The sequence below is a fragment of the Piliocolobus tephrosceles genome, chromosome 1 (genome assembly GCF_002776525.5).
Source record: "Piliocolobus tephrosceles isolate RC106 chromosome 1, ASM277652v3, whole genome shotgun sequence".
In the NCBI taxonomy this organism is placed as follows: domain Eukaryota; kingdom Metazoa; phylum Chordata; class Mammalia; order Primates; family Cercopithecidae; genus Piliocolobus; species Piliocolobus tephrosceles.
The window spans coordinates 93,071,856-93,093,110 of NC_045434.1; the positions used below are offsets into that span (position 1 = coordinate 93,071,856).

Here is a 21,255-nt window from a genome sequence, read left to right on the forward strand (position 1 = left end):
GGTTATAGGCGCCTGCCACCAGGCCCAGCTAATTTTTGTATTTTTAGTAGAGACGGGGTTCCCCCATGTTGGCCAGGCTGGTTTTGAACTCCTGACATCAGGTGATCCGCCCACCTCAGCCTCCCAAAGTGCTGGGATTACAGTGGTGGCGTGAGCCACCGTGCCTGGCCCTGGTTTCCTAAACTCAAATGAGTTATGTGTATCTTGACTGATCCTATACAATTTTGATGATTCCATTATTCAATTTCCACAACAGGACATATGTAAATAGATGTGATCCTGGATAAATCTCAAGGTATGTGTCTCACTTCTCACTTAAATGGAGATCAGACTAATTTTCTAGTTCTTGCACATTGGAATCCCCTGGGAGACTTTATAAACTACTGATACCTGGGTTCCACCTCTGCAAATTCTGATTTAAGCGGTCTAGGGTGTGGCCTGGGCCTTGGGAGTTTTTCAAAGCTGCCTATGTTAATAGGCAGCCAAAGCAGAGAACCACTGGACTGGTTTTTCCGAAATTTAAAATTTCTATGACTCAAAGGGAAGTAGAATGAAAGGGGCTAAAATTACACAATGGTTATAAATAAGGATAAACTTTCAACAAATAGGACATACTCACTTGTTTGCTTCCAAAAGGGACAATTCTTATCTGAATACAGGGAACAGCAGAAATTACCACCAAAGATCCTTTCTACGCTCTGTTAACATGTCAACAAAGCAGGCATTCTGTTTTTTTTTATTTATTTTTTTTATTTTATTTTTGAGACGGAGTTTCGTTCATGTTGCCCAGGCTAGAGCACAATGGCGCGATCTTGGTTCACTGCAACCTCTGCCTCCTGGGTTCAAGCAATTCTCCTGACTTAGCCTCCTGAGTAGCTAAGATTACAGGCATGCACCACCATGCCTGGCTAATTTTTAGTAGAGACGGGGTTTCTCCATGTTGGTCAGGCTAGTCTCAAACTCCTGAACGCAGGTGATCTGCCTGCCTTGGCCTCCCAAAGTGGTGGGATTACAGGTGTGAGCCACTGTGCCCAGCCAAAGCAGGTATTCTTAATTTTTTCTCTACCACGAATTCCTTTGACAGTCTGATGAAGCCTATGGAACGATTCTTTGAACAACTATTTTTAAATTACTTCAAAAAATTTAAATTATTTAAAAATTTTGGGCCAGGCATGGTGGCTCATGCCTGTAATCCTAGGACTTTGGGAGGCCGAGGTAGGTGGATCAACTGAAGTCAGGAGTTCGAGGCCAGCCTGGCCATTATGGTGAAACCCCATCTCTATTAAAAGTACAAAAATTAGCTGGGTGTGGTGGAGTGCACCTGTAATCCCAGCTACTCAGGAGGCTAAGGCAGGAGAATCGCTTGAATCCAGGAGTTGGAGGGTGCAGTCAGCCGAGATCACGCCATTGCACTGCAAAGGCACATTGCAGAGCAAGACTCTGTCTAAAAAAAAAAAAAAAAAAAAAAAGCAAGGCCTTTCCATGTTGCCCAAGATGGTCTTGAATTCCTGGGCTCAAGTAATTTTCCTGCCTCAGCCTCCTGAGTAGAGGGGTCTACAGGGGTATGTGGAAATGTTATTTCATTTAGAAATTAGGGAACATAAGATGGTCTGGTATGTTGGCTCATATGTGTAATCCTGGTGCCTTGGGAGGTCAGTGCAGGAGGATAGCTTGAGCCCAGCAGTTTAGGACCAACCTAGGCAATACAGTGAGACCTTGTCTCTACAAAAAATTAAAAATAAAAAAAAAAATTAGCCAGGTGTGGTGGCACGTGCCTGCAGCCCCAGCTACTTGGAAGGATGAGGCAGGGGGATCACCTAAGCCCAGGAATTGGAGGCTGCAGTAAACCATGATTGCAGTGAGCCAGGCCTCTGCATTCCAGCCTGGGCGACAGTGTGAGAACCCAGCTCTACAAAAAAAAAAAAAAAAAAAAAAAAAAAGGAAATTAGGTGAGATAAGAATGTATTTCCTCGGTCAGGCGCAGTGGCTCATGCCTGAAATCGCAGCACTTTGGGAGGCCAAGGCAGGTGGATCACAAGGTCAGATCGAGACCATCCTGGCTAACACAGTGAAACCCCATCTCTACTAAAAAAATACAAAAAATAAATTAGCCGGGCGTGGTGGCAGGTGCCTGTAGTCCCAGCTACTCAGGAGCCTGAGGTAGGAGAATGGCATGAACCCGGGAGGCAGAGCTTGCAGTGAACCAAGATTGCACCACTGCACTCCAGCCTGGGCAACACAGTGAGACTCCGTCTCAAAAAAAAAATGTATTTTCTCCATCCAAGTTCACAGATCCCCTGAACCCTTTGGCTTAAGACAAAAGAAAGTGGATCAACAATATAGAAGTTTCATAATTTTTTACACAGATAAGCAATCATATAACTTAAAGGGAACATGGATAAGAGTATTTCCTTTTTACCTTTCACGATTGGACATTGGCTTCATCTGTAATTGGGGAGTCAATCTAGTTGGGGTATTGATATTTTCATTGGGTTCCTCAGAGAGATGGCCTCTCTGAAAAAGAGATGGATCAGATTAGAGATTTAAAAAAATATCAGTCAGAAATAATCTCCAAGAATATTAAAACCACTCTTAAGATGCCACCCTCTGGTAATTCCCTTATTCCAGCAATTGCCTCTAAGCATCTCATAAACAGCTTTTGGGGAAAGTCATTAGATAATTATTCACCCTTTTCTTCAGCTTGTGCTTAGACTTTCTTTTCTCTTTTGACCGTCCAGATTTTTTGTGTGTGGCCATGGGCTGGCTGTTTTTGCTGCTGGTGAGTCCATTCACACGCTGACTCTTGCCTCCGATGATTCCTCGACATTTCTCAAATCCACACTTACAAAGTTGCTTTGAAGGGAGAGAATAATTTTTTTATTTTTATTTTTCTGAGACATGGTCTTTCCTGTCATTGAGGCTGAAGTACAGTAGTATGATCATGGCTCACTGCAGTCTCAACCTCCTAGGCTCAACTGATCCTCCTATCTCAGCCTCCCCAGTAGCTGACATTACAGGTGCGTGCCACCATGCCAGGCTAATTTTTGTATTTTGTGTAGAGACAGGGTTTTGCCATGTTGAGTAGGTTGGTCTTGAACTCCAGGGCTCAAGCAACTCTCCTACCTTGGCCTCCCAAAGTGCTGGGATTACAGGTGTGAGCCACTGTGATCAACTGAGAATAATTTTTTTTTAGCTTGCAGTTTCATTTACTAGCTTAAAAAGGATGTCTGAGCATTTGGACACACATTAAGTATAAATCAAGAAATCTGCATATATGGGAAAACAACTGATTGAGAGTATAAATAGAAATGGGTTTCCACTGGAATAGAAAGGATGGATTAAATTTTAGGAAAACTTCTTCCCCAGAAAAGTTAACAACTGAGTGGAGACCAAAAACGACAGGGCAATCTCTTTCTTCAAAGTAATTGGGCACTATGTATCCGAGACAGGTGGTGTACAGAGTGAAAAACTGTCCTCTCCTATATACTTCTTTAAAACAAATTTTTAAAAAGGCCAGGTGTGATGGCTCATGCCTGTAATTCCAGCACTTTGGGAGGCCAAGGTGGGTGGATCACGAGGTCAGGAGATCGAGACTATTCTGGCTAACACAGTGAAATCCCACCTCTACTAAAAAAATACAAAAAATTAGCCGGGCATGGTGGCAGGTGCCTATAGTCTCAGCTACTTTTGGGAGGCTGAGGCAGGAGAATGGAGTGAACCTGGGAGGCAGAGCTTGCAGCAAGCCGAGATCATGCCACTGCACTCCAGCCTGGGTGACAGAGCGAGACTGTCTCAAAAAAAAAATTAATTAAAAAAAACCAAACATGAAATGCTTCAGTAATCTGTCATTCTTGCATAGGGGCCATGCTAATCTTCTTCGTATCTTTCCAATTTTCATATATATGCTGTCAAAGCAAGCACTTAATTAAAAAATTTGGCTGGGCATGGTGGCTCAGGTCTGTAATCCCAGCACTGTGGGAGGCTGAGGTGGGAGAATCGCTTGAGTCCAGGAGTTTGTGACCAGCCTGGACAAAAGAAGGAGACACCATCTCTACAAAAAATTAAAAAAAAAAAATTAGCGAGGCACAGTGGTGCACGCCTGTGGTTCCAGGTACTCAGAAGGGTATGGTGGGAAGACTGCTTAAGCCCAGGAGATAAAGGCTGTGATGAGCCATGATCACATCACTGCATTCTAGTGTGGGCCACAGAACAAGATCCTGTCTTAATAACAAAAAATTTTAACCATTTTAGAGAAGGGGTCCTGTTCTGTGGCCCAGGTCGGCCTTGAACTCCTGGGCTCAAGTGATCCTCCTGCTTCAGCCTCTTGAGTATCTGGGACTATAGGTAAGTATGCACTACTGTGCCCCCAGGTTCCCATGTAATTCTTTTCTTCGTTTTTTCTTTTCTTTTTTTTTTTGAGCTGAAGTCTCACTCTGTCATCCAGGATGGAGTGCATTGGCGCGATCTCTGCAACCTCCGCCTCCTGGGTTCAAGTGATTCTTCTGCCTCAGCCTCATGAGTAGCTGGGACTACAAGCGTGCACCACCATGCCCAGCTGATTTTTGTATTTTTAGTAGAGACGGGCTTTCACATATTGATCAGGTTGATCTCAAACTCCCGACCTCATGATTTGCCTGCCTTGGCCACCCAAAGTACCGGGATTACAGGTGTGAGCCACCACATCCAACCTCTTTTTCTTTTTTTGTGTTTGAGACAGGGTCTTGCTCTGTTTGACAGGCTGCAGTGCATTGGTGTGGTCCTGGCTCACTGCAACCTCCACCTTCTGGGCTCAAGCAGTCTTCCCACCTCAGCCTCCCAAGTAGCTGGGACCACAGGCACGTACGACCACACTTGGCTAGTATTTGTATTTTTTTGGTAGAGACAGGGTTTCACCACGTTCCTCATGCTGGTCTTGAACTCCTAGACTACAAGCAATCCGCTCGCCTCAGTCTTGCAAAGTGCTGGGATTGCAGGAGTGAGTCATTGCGCCTGACCTCCCATATACTTTTTTTTTTTTGAGACACAGTTAGTCTTGCTTTGTCATCCAGGCTGGAGTGCAGTGGTGCAATCTTGGCTCAATGTAATGCAACCTCTGCCTCCAGGGTTGAAGCAATTCTCCTGCCTTAGCCTCCAAGAAACTGGGATTACAGGTGCATGCCACCATGTCCAGCTAATCTTTGTATTTTTGATAGATGGGGTTTTGTCATGTTGGCCAGGCTGGTCTTGAAATTCTGAGCTCAAGTGATCTGCCCACATCAGCCTCACAAAGTGCTGGGATTAAAGGTATGAACCAGTGTCCAGCCTCTCACATACTTCTTAATGGCTCCAAGTCAATCATGTTTACTAAAAGCTCATGTTATTACAGGATTGTAAGGGATAAAGTTTCAGTCTCCCTCTAGGATTTATTATTCTTACCTGTTTTTCCACATTGAAGGAATGAAAGTTATAATCATAAGTGAGTTCAGTCCCAGCTGGCATATCTTTAAGAGCATAGAGTCCAATCCGGTATACTCCATTAACAGACCTGTAAAGAGAGAAAACAGAGTTATAAAGGCTGGATTTTTTTTTTCTTTTTTTTGAGACAGAGTGTCCCTCTGTTGCCCAGGCTGGAGTGCAGTGGTGTGATCTCAGTTCACTGCAAGCTCTGCTTCCCCGGTTCAAGCGATTTTCCTGCCTCAGCCTCCTGAGTAGCTGGGATTACAGGCGTAAGCCACCACACCTGGCTAATTTTCGTATTTTTAGTAGAGACGGGGTTTCACCATATTGGCCAGTATGGTCTCAATCTCCTCAGCTCATGATCCACCCACCTTGGCCTCCCAAAGTGCTGGGATTACAGGCGTGAGCCACTGCGCTCAGCTGTGTTTTCAGTGTTCAAGAGTTTGTGACTCACCTGGGCAACATAGTGAGACCTTATCTCAATATATTAAAAAAAAAAAGAATCTAGTCATTATCATTATAGCTAACATTTACTGAGTGTTTTTAATAATATTTTATATTAACTGATTTCATCCTCCTAACAATTATATAAAAATATGTACTATTATTAGCTATTATAGCCCTCATACTACAAATAAGAAAAGTGAGTCACATAGAGTTTGAAACTTGCCCAAAGTTACACAGTTAATAACTTGAGGAATCAAGTTTCAAATTAAGACATTCTAGCTTCAAAATCTTAACTACCATGCCATACTGATAACAAGTTATATCATTAATTCTCAAAGCAATCCTATAGAAAAAAAAAACCAATCCTACCAGATAGGTATTATGATATCTATTTTATATATGAAGTATATATGCCTCAGGGTTTGTTTATGGTTATATAGCAATTAAGTGGCATTCAAACCCAGGGGATTAAAACCCAGGCTGTTTGACTCCTTAGCCTTTTTCTTCTTGTCTCCTTATCAGTGCGGAACACATTAAGGGTTAGATACTGCCCTATTATAGGTAACCTTGTATAAAATTTTTAGTTTTTAGTATTTTTCTCTCCTTAATTCAGAAAGCATTTTTTTTAAATTTAATTTAATTTATTTATTTTTTGAGATGGAGTTTTGCTCTTGTTGCCCAGGCTGGAGTGCAATGGCACAAACTCGGCTCACTGCAACCTCTGCCTCCTGGGTTCAAGCCATTCTCCTGCCTCAGCCTCCCAAGTAGCTGGGATTACAGGCACATGCCACCATGCCTGGCTAATTTTGTATTTTTAGTAGAGACAGGGTTTCTCCATGTTGGTCAGGCTGGTCTCAAACTCCTGACCTCTGGTGATCCGCCTGCCTTGGCTTCCCAAAATGCTGGGATTATAGGCGTGAGCCACTGCACCTGGCTAATTTTTATTTTTAAACAAGATCTCACTCTCGTACAGGCTGGAGTACAGTGGCGCGATCTCAGCTTACTGCAACCTCTGCCTCCCTGGCTCAAGCGATCCTCCCACCTCAGCTTCCTGAGTAGCTGGTGGGACTACGGGCATGTGCCACCATGCCCAGCTAATTTTTGTAATTTTAGTAAAGACAGGGTTTCGCCATGTTGCCCGGGCTGGTCTCAAACTCCTGAGCTCAGGTGATCTGCCTGTCTTGGCCTCCCAAAGTGCTGCGATTACAGGCATGACCCACTGAGTGCAGCTGCAGAAAGCATTTGAAATGTGTACCAGGAGTTGGCAAACTCTGGTCCACAGGCCACTGCTCCCATCTTTGTAAATAAAGTTTTATAGGTACAAAGCCAACAAGCTTGCTGACTACTGATATATACTGTAACTTTTTTTTTGAGACAGTCTTGATCTGTCACCTATCCTCACGCCTGTAATCCCAGCACTTTGGGAGGCCTAGGCGGGCAGATCACTTGAGGTCAGGAGTTCAAGACCAGCCTGGACAACATGGCGAAACGCCGTCTCTACTAAAAATATAAAAATTAGCCGGGTGTAGGGACGCATGCCTTTAGTTACAGCTACTCAGGAGGCTGAGGCACAAGAATCGCTTGAACCCAGGAGGTGGAAGTTGTGGTGAGCCAAAATGGCACCACTGCATTCCAGCCTGGGTGAGAGAGCAAGATTCTGTCTCAAAAAAACAAAAACAGAAAACCAAAAAAAGGTATCTTCTGGCTGGGTATGGTGGCTCATACCTGTAATCCCAGCACTTTGGGAGCCTGAGGAATGAGGATTGCTTGAGCCCAGGAGTTTGAGACCAGCCTGGACAATATGGCAAAACTCCATCTCTATCAAAATATACAAAAATTAGCCAGGCATGGTGGCATGCGCCTGTGGTCCCAGCTACTTGGGAAGCTGAGGTTGCAGTGAGTCAAGATCGTCCCACTGTACTTCAACCCTGGTGACAGAGTGAGACCCTGTCTCCAAAAAAAGAGGGGAAAAGATATCTTCTAGTTGACGTTCTTGCATAAGTCTGGCATAAACACTCATTTCCGTTGGGGACATACTTAGGACTAGAGTTGCTGGTTTACTGGATATGTTTAGCTTTGGTAGGTTGTGCCATTTTTTGAAAGTGTGTATACCAATTTACACTTCTACCAGCAAATCTAAGAGCATTTATGCTGCTCTAGCCTTGCCAATATTGTCGGTCTTTAATTTTTGACATTTTGGAGGGTATGTAGTGGTTTTCCAATTTAGTTTAATATTTCCCCTAATAACTGTATCTAACATATTAAGTGCTTTTGTATATTTATTGACCACTTTTATATTTTTTAAAGTACCTATTCTTTTACCTATTTTAAAAACTGGATTGTCAGGTCCAGCATGGTGGCTCACACTTGTAATCCCAACACTTTGGAAGGCTGAATTGGGCTGATTTATTGAGTCTAGGAGTTCAAGACCAGCCTGGCCAACATGGCACAACCCTGTCTCTATAAAAAATACAAAAAAAATTAGCCAGGCATGGTGGTGTATGCCTGTAGTCTCAGCTACTCAGGAGGCTGAGGCAGGTGAATGGCTTGAACCTGGGAACAGGAAGCTGCAGTGAGCCAAGATCATACCACTGTACTCCAGCTCTGTCTTAAAAAAAAAGGGGGGGCTGCTCTGCGCCTATGGAGTAGCCGTTCTTTTATCCCTTTACTTTCTTAATAAACTTGCTTTCACTTTATTCTATGGACCCATCTTTAATTCTTTCTTGTGCGAAATCCAAGAACCCTCCCTTGGAGTCTGGATCAGAACCCCTTTCCGGCATCTTTCTGGCGACCACGAAGGGATGATACTTAGGAGACCAACGACCCAAAGGAAATAGACTGCAACCATGATTGGCTGACTTTTGAGTCAAGCAAACTTTTGAGTTATTGACAGCTTTGTGTTTTTTTTTTTGAGATGGAGTTTTGCTCTTGTTGCTCAAGCTGGAGTGTAGTGACACAATCTCAGCTCACTGCAACCTCCACCTCCTGGGTTCAAGCGATTCTCCTGCCTCAGCCTCCTGAATAGCTAGGACTACAGGTGTACGCCACTATGCATGGCTGATTTTTTAATGTATTTTTAGTAGAGATGGGGTTTCACCATTTTGGCCAGGCTAGTCTCGAACTCCTGACCTCATGTGATCCACCTGCCTCAGCCTCCCAAAGTGCTGGGATTATAGGCATGAGCCACCATGCCTGGCATACTGACAGCTCTTAACAACTGAGTAAAACTCCTGTGAATAAAATTTGAAGCATGTTTGTTTCTCTCTACCTGATTTCTCCAAAATCTGGAAACCGGTTGACACAATTGGAGAAACTGGTTATTTTACCAAGGCTTTGATTGGAATGGAGTGCTTTATATTAAGGAACCAAACTTGGCTGAGAGAGCCAATAAAAACCCCTCGGGAAAACTGGCGTCATACCTTTTCCATACAGTCCCTGTACAGGGTTCCTGACCTGTGATATCACCTTTTGTCAGAACTATGAATGGCCCTCACCATACTGATGCTTTATGACTGAGCTCTTCTCTACGACTTGGATACAAGAGACCCTAATAGGCAAGAATATCATCACCCTTATTCAACCTGAAGAAACTGCTAAAGATGGATCTTCATCCCTGTTTACCCCTAAGGATTAAGGGTTCTCTTATAAAAGGGAGGGGGAAAATGTCAGACGCGTTTAAACCAGAGCGATTCCATCTTGTATAGAGGTTGGGTAAAATTAGGCTGAGATCTGCTGGGTTGCATTCCCAGTAGGTTAAGCATTCTTAGTTATAGGATAAGATAGGAGGTTGGCCAAAATACAGGTCATAAAGGCCTTGCTGACAAAACAGGTTGCAGTAAAGCTGGCCAAAACCCACAGAAACCAAGATGGCAAAGAGAGTGACATCTGGTCATTCTCACTACTACACTCCCATCAGTGCCATGACAGTTTACAAACACTATAGCAACGTCAGGAAGTGACCCTATATGGTCTAAAAATTGAAGGAACCCTTAGGTCTGGGAACCGTCCACCACTTTCCCAGAAAACTCATGTATACTCCACCCTAAGCATATGATCTATAAAGAACCATAAAGATGGGCACCCAGCAGCCCTTGGGGCTGCTCTGTTTATGGAATAGCCTTTCTTTTCTTTTATTCCTTTACTTTCTTAATAAACTTTCTTTCACTTAAAAACAAATTTACCAACACTCAACCCTTGAACATCACATATTTTTCCATTAATTTAGGTCATCTTTACTTTTTCCCAACATCTGACAGCTTCTAGTATAGAGGTCCTACAAACTTTCATAAGATTTATTCTTAGGGACTAGTTACAATAGCTTTTATGAAGCTATTGTAAATTGTATTGGTTTTTATTTATTTATTTTGACACGGAATCTTGCTGTGTCGCACAGGCTGGAGTGCAGTGGGCGTGATCTTGGCTCACTGTAACCTCTGCCTCCTGGGTTGAAGCAATTCTCCTGCTTCAGCCTCCAATAGCTGGGACTACAGGCGTGTGCCATCACAACCAGCTAATTTTTGTATTTTTAGTAGAGACAGGGTTTCAGTCATCATGTTGGCTAGGGTGGTCTCGAACTCCTGACCTCGTGATCTGCTCTCCTCGGCCTCCCAAAGTGCTGGGATTATAGGCATAAGCCACTGTACCTGGCCTTGTAATGGTTTTTAAATTTCACTTTCTACTTGGTTGTTGCTAATATATTAAAATGTACTCAATACATTAATTTTTATATACTGACCATCTTTCCATTCATCTTACTAAATTCACTTATATCTGTAGAAATTTCCATGTGTATAATAATGTCATCTGTGAATAACGGTAGTTAAATCTTTTTCATTTCTAATCTCTATACTTTTTTCCTTTTCTTATTGTATTGGTTAGAATCTTCAAATGTAAATGTGACAGTGGATATCCTTATTTATGTACAATGGTAGCTAAAGATTTTTAAAAAATGGATGCCCTTTAGCAGATGTTAGTTCCTTTCTATTCCTAGTTTGCTGAGTTTTAATTATGAATGAGCACTGAATACTGTTTAATGCTTTTTCTGCTTCTACTGAGACAGTATGTCTTTAGTCTGTTCATGTGATAAAATTACATTGGTTTACACTAATTTTTGAAAGTTAAACCAAACAATCTTTTATTCCTGGAATAAACCCCACACAGCCATGATGTATTAACCTTTGTATTTATTGTTAAATTTTATTTGTTGATATTTTATTTAGGATTTTTGTGTCTATGTTCATGGAAGACATTGGCCTATATTTTTTCTTTCTGTTAACATCCTGGTTAGGCTTTAGAAGGAGGTAATGCTAGTTTTATAGAAGCAAAGAGTTTATAAGTGGTACTGCCATTATTTCTTCTTGTCTTCATTTTTTTTAATAGACACAGGGTCTCTGTCACCCAGGCTGGAGTGCAGTTACATGATCACAGAAAACTACAGCCTCGAACTTCTGGGCTCAGGCGATCCTCAGTTACATGATCACAGAAAACTACAGCCTCGAACTTCTGGGCTCAGGCGATCCTCTCACCTCAGTCTCCCAAGCAGCACCATCACACCCAGCTAATATTTAAATTTTATCTTAAAATTTTTGTTGAGACAGGTCTCACCATCTTGCCCAGGCTGGTCTTGAACTCCTGGGCTCAAGCAATCCTCCCACCTCTACCTCCCAAAAGTGCTGGGATTGCAGGTGTGAGCCACCGCGCCTAGCCTATTTGTTCCTTAAGTATGTGGAAGAATTATCAGTGAAGACATCCGGTTCTCCAGGTTCGTTAGATATTTTTGTTATATTTTCAATTTTGGGGGTACATGTGCAGATTTTCTGTTTTGTCTTATGTCATGTTTGGAAAGGCATGTTTTTCTTTTTCTTTTTCTTTTGAGACTGAGTCTTGCTCCATCGCCCAGACTGGAGTGCAGTGGCGTGATCTTAGCTCACTGCAACCTCCGCCTCCTGGGTTCAAGCGATTCTCTGCCACAGCCTCCTGAGTAGCTGGGATTACAAGCGCCCACCACCACGCCAGGCTAATTTTTGTATTTTTGGTAGAGATGGGGTTTCACCATCTTGGCTAGGCTAGTCTTGAACTCCTGACCTCGTGTTCCACCCACCTCGGCTTCCCAAAGTGCTGGGATTATAGGAGTGAGCCACCGTGCCTGACTGGGATGTTTTTCAAAGAATTTGTTCACTTCATCTAACTTTTCAAATATAAAGTTGTTCACAGTAATTGATAAACTGTGGTAAATTCACACAAAGGAGTATTAACTCTACATTAAAAAGCAATAAACCGGCTGGGTGAGGTGGCTCAAGCCTGTAATCCCAGCACTTTGGGAGGCCGAGATGGGCGGATCACGAGGTCAGGAGATCTCGAGACCATCCTGGCGAACACGGTGAAACCCCGTCTCTACTTAAAAAAAAAAAAATACAAAAAACTAGCCGGGCAAGGTGGCGGGTGCCTGTAGTCCCAGCTACTTGGGAGGCTGAGGCAGGAGAATGGCATAAACCCGGGAGGCGGAGCTTGCAGTGAGCTGAGATCTGGCCACTGCACTCCAGCCTGGGCGACAGAGCGAGACTCTGTTTCAAAAAAAAAAAGGCAATAAACCACTAATGCATTCAACATGGATGAACTGCAAAAACATGTTTTTAACATGAAAGAGGCCAGACACAAAATAATACATTCACATGAAGTTCTGGAATAGGTAAAACTCATTTGTGGCAATGGAAATCAGATCAGTGCTTGCCTTGGGGGATTGGGAGATCGACTTAAAAGGTAACTTTCTGAAATGATAAAGTGTGTCATATTTTCATAGGGGTGTGGGTTATAAGAGGTGTATACATTTGAAAAAATTAATGCAAATGTACACTTAAGATCTATGTATTTCTCTGTATATGAATTATCATTTTTAAAAACTTAACAAAAAACTCCAAACTTATTCACACTGGCTAGTTTTTTGTTTTTTTTTTTCTTTTTTTTTTTGAGAAGGAGTCTCACTCTGTGGCCTAGGCTGGAGTGCAGTGGCCAGATCTCAGCTCACTGCAAGCTCCGCCTCCCGGGTTTAGGCCATTCTCCTGCCTCAGCCTCCCAAGTAGCTGGGACTACAGGCGCCCGCCACCTCGCCCGGCTAGTTTTTTGTATTTTTTTTTAGTAGAGATGGGGTTTCACCGTGTTAGCCAGGCTGGTCTCGATCTCCTGACCTCGTGATCCGCCCGTCTCGGCCTCCCAAAGTGCTGGGATTACAGGCTTGAGCCACCGCGCCCGGCCTGTATTTTTTAGTAGAGACGGGGTTTCACCGTGTTAGCCAGGATGGTCTTGATCTCCTGACCTCGTGATCCGCCCGTCTCGGCCTCCCAAAGTGCTGGGATTACAGGCTTGAGCCACTGCGCCCGGCCAATATAATCTTTTTAAAATTATTTTTTAGGTGTGATTTTTTTGCTTCTCAATTAGATGCTAATCTGTTTGAGAAGGGACCTCCAGATTCACTTATTTTTATTTCTCTTTGTGAGAAATGCCCCAAGTATGTAATAAGCATGCAGTAGAGTGGCTGAATGAACTGATATGAGATGATCCATGTAACACAGTGCCTAGCACATAAGAACTCAACAAATATTAGGTATTATTAATATTATTATTTTTTCGAGATGGAGTCTTGCTCTGTCACCCAGGTTGGAATACACTGGTGTGATCTCAGCTCACTGTAACCTCAGCCTTCCAAATTCAAGCAGTTCTCCTGCCTCAGCCTCCCAAGTAGCTGGGATTATAGGCGCATGCTACCATGCCTGGCTAAGTTTTGTATTTTTAGTAGAGATGGGTTTCACCATGTTGGTCAGGCTGGTCTCAAACTCTTGACCTCGTGATCCGCCCACCCTGGCCTCCCAAAGTGCTGGGATTACAGGCGTGAGCCAATGCACCTGACCTATTATTATTTTTTGTTTCTGATTTTTTCTTGCTGTTTTGTCCAGACTGGCCTCAAACTCCTGGGCTCAAGTGCTCCTCTCACCTCAACCTCTCAAATAGCTGAGACTACAGGCGCGTACCACCACCCTGGCTATCATTATTATCATTATTACATTTTTCTAGGACATAAATCCTGAAACTACTTGCATGACAAACAACAAACAAAAACACCAAACAAGCAAAACAAACAAACATAAAAACAAAACACAAATAAAAACAAAAATATCTGTCTGGGAGTGAGAAGTTAGGGTGAAACGAAGCTTACTCTGCCCATGGGATCTGGGGTAATGGGGAATAGCCTGAGCTGCTTTGTGTAAGCTGACTGACACTGTGGAAAGATCAATCCCTTGCTGCACTCAATGCCTATTCTGTTGGATTCTTGGCTTCACCTTTTCCTGCTTCCTTACCATTTCTGCATTTCACAATTTGGGTCACAGCTGTGATTGATGAATCGGGCCTCATTTCCCATGCGGTAACTGTCAATCACCATCCCACTATCCAGGTTCAGGCAGTAGTGGTCACTGTGATTATGATACTGCTCAATCATCCTGTTCCTAAAGAGAAGATAAATGATTGAAAGGCAATTAAAGAGTAGCTGAAAGTAAATTTTGAATCTTCCATTCTCCATTCTAATCTTATACCTTTGCATTTTATTAGAATACCATAATTTACCACTGTACCTGAATTCCTGTTCGCTGACAACCTCCCCTAGGTATTCAATGATGAACTGCCCAGCTTTTAGGGGCTCTTTGGTTCTGATTCCCCAACCTTTTTCCTCAGCTCGAAATCGTTCTAGACATTGCACCCATTCATGCCTCTGTATCCTCTGGTTACAGCATTGCTCGCCACATGGGCAAGTGTTGGGGGAACACTCAGCAAAGATCATTCTAGAAAAAAAAGGAATAACTATACATCAATTTACATGATACATACCTTGATGCATCCATTTTTAAAGTTTACAAACATTTAAAAATGAATACATGAAATCAATTTTTATTTAATAAAAGTACCCAAATCACTAAGATTAAAATAATAAATGTCAAAAATTAATAATATTCAGAATTTCCAAGTCAGGTTGCAAATCCTGAATGCTTCTTGTAAATGATTAAGCTAACTGTCCACTCAGCATCCTGGGTAAACATTGTCATATTTATCTGTTCAAAGAATAAGGCCAGGCACCGTGGCTCATTCCTGTAATCCCAGCACTCTGGGAGACTGAGGTGGGTGGATTACCTGAGGTCAGGAGTTCAAGACTAGCCTGGCCAACATGGTGAAACCCTGTCTCTACTAAAAATACAAAAATTAGCTGGGTGTGTGCCTGTAATTCCAGCTACTTGGGAGGCTGAGGCAGGAGAGTCCCTTGAACCTGGGAGGTAGAGGTTGCAGTGAGCAGAGATCGCAGCACTGCACTCCAGCCTGGGTGACAGAGTGAGATTCCGTCTTAAAATAAATAAATAAATAAATAAATAAATAAATAAATAAATAAATAAATAACTGTGATTCCAAAGAAGAATCAGTAATTTGATGATGATTTCACTGCACTTTTATTTTGAAGCACTCATGCCCATTTACTGATTTTAAAAAAACTGTGGTAAAATACCTAATTTACTATTCTTTCTTTTTTTTTTTTTGAGATGGAATCAGCCTCTGTTGCCCAGGATGGAGTGTACTAGCACGATCTCGGCTCACTGCAAACTTCACTTTTCAGGTTCAAGGGATTCTCCTGCCTCAGCCTCCCGAGTAGCTGGGATTATAGATGTGTGTCACTGCGCCCAGCTATTTTTTGCATTTTCAGTAGACAGGATTTTACCATGTTGGCCAGGCTGGTCTCAAACTCCTGACCTCAGGTGATCTGCCCGCCTCAGCCTCCCAAAGTGCTGGGATTACAGGCTTGTGAACCACTGCACCCGGCCCCTAATTTACTCTTATTTTATTTATTATTTTTGAGATGGAGTCTCACTCCATTGCCCAGGCTGGAGTGTAGTGGCATGATCTCGGCTCACTGCAATCTCTGTCTTCCGGGTTCAAGCAATTCTACTGCTTTAGGCTCCCAGGTATCTGGGATTATAGGCGCATACCACCATGCCCGGGGAATTTTTGTATTTTTAGTAGAGATGGGGGTTTCACCATGTTGGCCAGGCTGGTCTCGAACTCCTGACCTCAAATGATCCACCCACCTCAGCTCCCCAAAGTGCTGGGATTACTGGCATGAGCCACTGCACCTAGCCAGTTTTGTTTTGCTTTTTAAAATTTATTTTTATTTTTATTTTTTTTGAGGTAAAGTCTTGCTCTGTCACCCAGGCTGGAGTGCAGTGGCGCAATCTCGTTCACTGCAACCTCTGCCTCCTGGATTCAAGGGATTCTCCTGCCTCAGCCTCCCAAGTAGTTGGGATTACAGGCATGCACCACTACGCCCAGCTAAGTTTTGTATTTTTAGTAGAGACGAGGTTTTGTCATGTTGGCCAGGCTGGTCTCGAACTCCTGGCCTCAAGTGATCCACCCACCTCAGCCTCTCAAAGTTCTGGGATTACAGGCACAAGCCATTGCGCCCAGCCTTTTGTTTTAATTAAAGAGGGGGAAGTCTCCCTCTGTCACCCAGACTGGGATATAGTGGCCTGATCACAGCCTACTGTAGCCTCGAACTCCTTGGCTCAAGGGATCCATCCTGCCTTGGCCTCCTGAGTAGGTGGGATTACAGGCATGAACTATCACACCCGGCCTTAACCATTTTTAAGAGTACAGTTCAGTGACATTAGGTATATTTGCTGCTGTTGTATTACAGGAATTTTATATTATGTTAATTGAAATGACATTTCCAGGCTATATGACTAGCTGAACTCATAATAGTTAGTGAATTAACAAGTTAAAAATTCTAGCTGGGTGCGGTGGCTCATGCCTGTAATCCCAGCACTTTTGGGGGCAGAGGCAGGAGGATCACGTGAGGTCAGGAGTTCGAGAGCAGCCTGGCCAACGTGGCAAAACCTCGTCTCTACTAAAAATACAAAAATTAGCCGGGCATGGTGGTGTGTGCCTATAGTCCCAGCTACTCGGGAGGCTGAGACAGGAGAATCTCTTGAACTTGTACAGCAGACACTGCAGTGAGCTGAGATCATGCCACTGTACTCCAGCCTGGGCAACAGAGTGAGGCTCCATCTCAAAACAAACAAACAAACAAACAAACTGAACATAGAAGACAAAAGGCACACACATCTTGTCATTGCTTTCTTTACTTTTTTTTTGGAGACGGTCTCGCTCTGTCACCCAGGTTGAAGTACAGTGCCACAATAATGGCTCGCTGCAGCCTTGACCACCTGGGCTCAAGCAATTCTTCCACCTCAGCTTACTGGGTAGCTGGGAACACAGGCTGGGTAGCTGTGGAAACACCACATCTGGCTACTTAAAAAAAAAAAATTATTTGTAGAGATGAGGTCTTGCTATGTTGCTTTTGCTGGTCTCGAATTCCTGGGGGTCAAGGGATCCTTCCTCATCAGCCTCCCAAAATGCTAGGGATTACAGCATTCTGTAAGCCAATGCACCTGGCTCTTTTAATGGGAGCTGTTTAGTTTTGGTGTATGGTTTGAAATCTCATCTAGGCTGTTAAGCATAATTTTTTGGTTTGTTTTTTGGATACAGGGTCTCATTCTGGTTGCCCAGGCTTGCAGTGCAGTGGCATGATCTTGGCTCACTGCAGCCTCAACCTCCTGGGCTCAGGTGATTTTCTCACCTCAGCCTCCAGAACAGCTGGGACTATAGGCACATGCCACCATGCCCAGCTAATGTTTTGTATTTTTGGTAAAGATGGGGTTTTTCCATTTTGCCCAGGCTGGTCACAAACTCCTGGACTCAAGTGATCTGCCCACCGTGGCCTTCCAAAATGCTTGATTACAGGCATAAGCTAACATATGCCTGGCCTTAAGCATGATTAAAACAAGGAATGGGCCGGGCGTGGTGGCTCACACCTGTAATCCCAGCACTTTGGGAGGCCGAGGCGGGCAGATCACGAGGTCAGGAGATCGAGACCATCCTGGCGAACACGGTGAAACCCCGTCTCTACTGAAAATACAAAAAAATTAGATGGGCGTGGTGGCAGGCGCCTGTAGTCCCAGCTTCTATGGAGGCTGAAGCAGGAGAATGGCATGAACCCAGGAGGCGGCAGAGCTTGCAGTGAGTGGAGATCGCATCACTGCACTCCAGCCTGGGCGACAGAGCGAGACTCCATCTCAAAAAAAAAAAAACAAAAAAAAACAAGGAATGATCAAGAAAATAATTGTCAAAATATCATGTTATGTTTACAATCATAATTTTAACGGCCGGGCACGGTGGCTCATGCCTGTAATCCCAGCACTTTGGGGGGCAGAGGTGGGAGGATCACGTGAGGTCAGGAGTTTGAGACCAGCCTGGCCAACACGGCGAAACCTCATCTCTACTAAAAATACAAAAATTAGCCAGGGGTGGTGGCAACTGTAATCCCAGCTACTTGGGAGGCTGAGGTAGGAGAATCGCTTGAACCTGGGAGGCAGAGGCTGCAGTGAGCCAAGATGGTGCCACTGCACTCCAGCCTGGGTGACAGAGTGAGACTCTGTATCTCAAGAAAAAAGAAAAAAAAATTAAGTTTTGTAAAGAAAATATGTAACAGTTTATACCTTAAAGTACTTTCAGAGTGATCTGACTTATTCTTCACAAAAATACCACCACGATTCTAAAGGGCACATGGCACACAGTGTCAAATCATATAAATAGGAAGCAGATAAAGTATTGACTGGATTACTCTTCAATTTAAGATAATCAGCTTCTCCGGGCGCAGTGGCTCAAGCCTGTAATCCCAGCACTTTGGGAGGCCGAGACGGGCAGATCACAAGGTCAGGAGATCAAGACCATCCTGGCGAACACGGTGAAACCCCATCTCTACTAAAAAATACAAAAAAACTAGTCGGGCGAGGTGGCGGGCACCTGTAGTCCCAGCTACTCGGGAGGCTGAGGCGGGAGAATGGCGTAAACTCGGGAGGCGGAGCTTGCAGTGAGCTGAGATCTGGCCACTGCACTCCAGCCTGGGCGACAGAGCGAGACTCTGTCTCAAAAAAAAAAAAAAAAAAAAAAGATAATCAGCTTCAGCTGTAAAGAAGGCAGTGCTGTAACATCAAATTCAACCGCCTTTAACTCTTCCTTTTGCTGACTTCTTTGGTACATGAATATTATTGAACACCCCTCTTGAAATGTCTTCCTTTTTTGGCTTTCCTTATTTTTTATGATACTGGATTTCCCACCTTGCCAATAACACTTCCTGTCTTTTCTGGTAGAAATCCATCTTTCCTCTACCATATTCCTTTTCTCTAGAGAGCTCATCTATAATCATGGCTTCAAATGTAACCTCTAATTCATAATATTCCACAACTATATTTTCCTTTTTTTTTTTTTTTTTAACACAGAGTCTCACTCTGTCACCCAGCCTAGAGTACAGTGGCATGATCACAGCTTACTGCAGCCAGGCTCAAGCGATCCTCCTACCTCAGCCTCCCAAGTAGCTGGGACTGCAGGCGTGCACCACCATGACTGCTAACTTTTGTATGTTTTGTAGAGATGGGGTTTTGCCATGTTGCCCAGGCTGGTCTGAAACTCCTGACCTCAAGTGATCTGCCCACCTCAGCCTCCCAAAGTGTTGGGATTACAGACGGGAGTCACTGTGCTTAGCTGGCACCAAGTATTTTCATAATACCTAATAACACATACTATAAACTGCATACGGATTAAAAAAAAAAAACCCTTAAGTATAAATAAAAGAGTGCTCAGATAAGAGAGATTTAAATTTTAAAAGATTTCTTCCAGGGAATAATCATTCAGAGGTTACTGAAAATTTGTCTAGAGTTCAAGGCATTGAAATATATTCCCCATTTGCTTTGATAACCAGAATAGTCCTTAAATTATATAAAAGCAAAACATGTTTCTATCTGTTGTGTCTGGAAACCAAACTAAATTTACCAAAATCTGAAATTAGATGCTGTAAACTACAATGTGAGGTCTTTGATTTAGTATAATTTGCCATTATCTATAGCCAGATAATGGCCTTAAAAAATGAGAGTTGGCCGGACGCAGTGGCTCACGCTTGTAATCCCAGCATTTTGGGAGGCCGAGGCGAGAGGATCACCCAAGGTTAAGAGTTCGTGACCAGCCTGGCCAACATGGCGAAACCCTGTCTCTACTAAAAATACAAAAATTATTAGCTGGGTGTGGTGGCAGGTGCCTATAACCCCAGCTACTCAGAAGGATGAGGCAGGAGAATCGCTTGAACCTGGGAGGCAGAGGCTGCAGTGAGCTGAGACCACGCCACTGCACTCCAGCCTGGGCAACAAGAGCGAAACTTTGTCTCAAAAAAAGAAAAAAAAGAAAAATGAGAGAGTTGCACCGTAGCCAGCTACTAAACGTAGATCTAGGTTGTCCCTCATATAATGAGATTTAAGGGTCCAGGAGTTCAGGACAGGCCTAGGCTAAGTATCGAGATCCCGTCTCTATGTTAAAAATAAATAAATAAATTAGCCAGGCATGGTGACATGCACCTTTAGTCTCAGTTACTCAGGAGGCTAACATGGGAGGATTGCTTGAGTCCAGGAGGTCGAGGTTGTAGTGAGCTGTGATGGTGACACTGCACTCCAGCCTGAGCAACAGAGTGATACCCTGTGTCATAAATAAATAAAAATACTGAGCTTTTGGACCACACTGTTTAATAAAAGTGTGCATTTAAAATATTTGTGAGTAAAGAAAATCAGTATGCAAAACATTATGTGAAACTACATGTACATAAAATGACAAAGTGTGAATTTACAGTGATGCAGGTAAGGTAGAATTTCCCAACTGGCATGCTGAAGCAGGAAGAACTAAAACATTGATTTCCTTCAGACCACAGGCACAGTTGACTAGAGAAGAAGGAAGCTACCTTTAGCCATGAGAACTATCCAGAACAGGAAATATTGATGCAAAATTCACTGATTCTTTTTTATTTTGCTACAAATGTTCGTTGTTACTAAAACAACAAATTCTATAACCACTCCTTTGTCTATTAGACATTTCCATTTTGAAATTTCAGTGTCATTTAAAATTATATAGTCTCTCGGCTAGGTGTGGTGGCTCATGCCTGTAGTCCCAGCTACTTGGGAGGCTGAGGTAGGAGAATCACTTGAACCCGGGAGGTGGAGGTTGCAGTGAGCTGAGATTGCACCACCGCACTCCAGCCTGGTGACAGAACATGACTCCATCTCAAAAAAATAAATTAAAAAAATACAAAAATTAGCCAGGCGTGGTGGTGGGCACCTGTAATCCCAGCTACTCAGGAGGCTGAGGCAGGAGAATTGCTTGAACCTGGGAGGAGAGGTTGCAGTGAGCCAAGATCACGCCACTGCACTCCAGCCTGGGTAACAGAGCTAGACTCCATCTCAG

At 43.4% G+C, this 21,255-nt stretch overlaps 1 protein-coding gene and 1 non-coding gene across 5 annotated transcripts in view; both read right to left on the minus strand.

Annotated features, from left to right (window-relative positions):
• Positions 1-21,255, minus strand: part of ASH1L (ASH1 like histone lysine methyltransferase) — a 229,069-nt gene that overhangs the window by 20,552 nt on the left and 187,262 nt on the right. For all 4 annotated transcript variants that reach the window (XM_023213962.2, XM_023213961.1, XM_023213960.2 and 1 more), the window contains 5 exons: positions 14,508-14,714; positions 14,235-14,381; positions 5,416-5,524; positions 2,689-2,853; positions 2,420-2,514 (listed from right to left, as the gene is read on the minus strand). In XM_023213962.2, the coding sequence (XP_023069730.1) occupies positions 2,420-2,514; positions 2,689-2,853; positions 5,416-5,524; positions 14,235-14,381; positions 14,508-14,714 (723 nt within the window). The remainder of the gene's footprint in view (positions 1-2,419; positions 2,515-2,688; positions 2,854-5,415; positions 5,525-14,234; positions 14,382-14,507; positions 14,715-21,255) is intronic.
• LOC111544036 lies at positions 3,819-3,921 on the minus strand. The gene has a single exon (XR_002732018.1). It is a non-coding gene; the product is annotated as a U6 spliceosomal RNA (small nuclear RNA).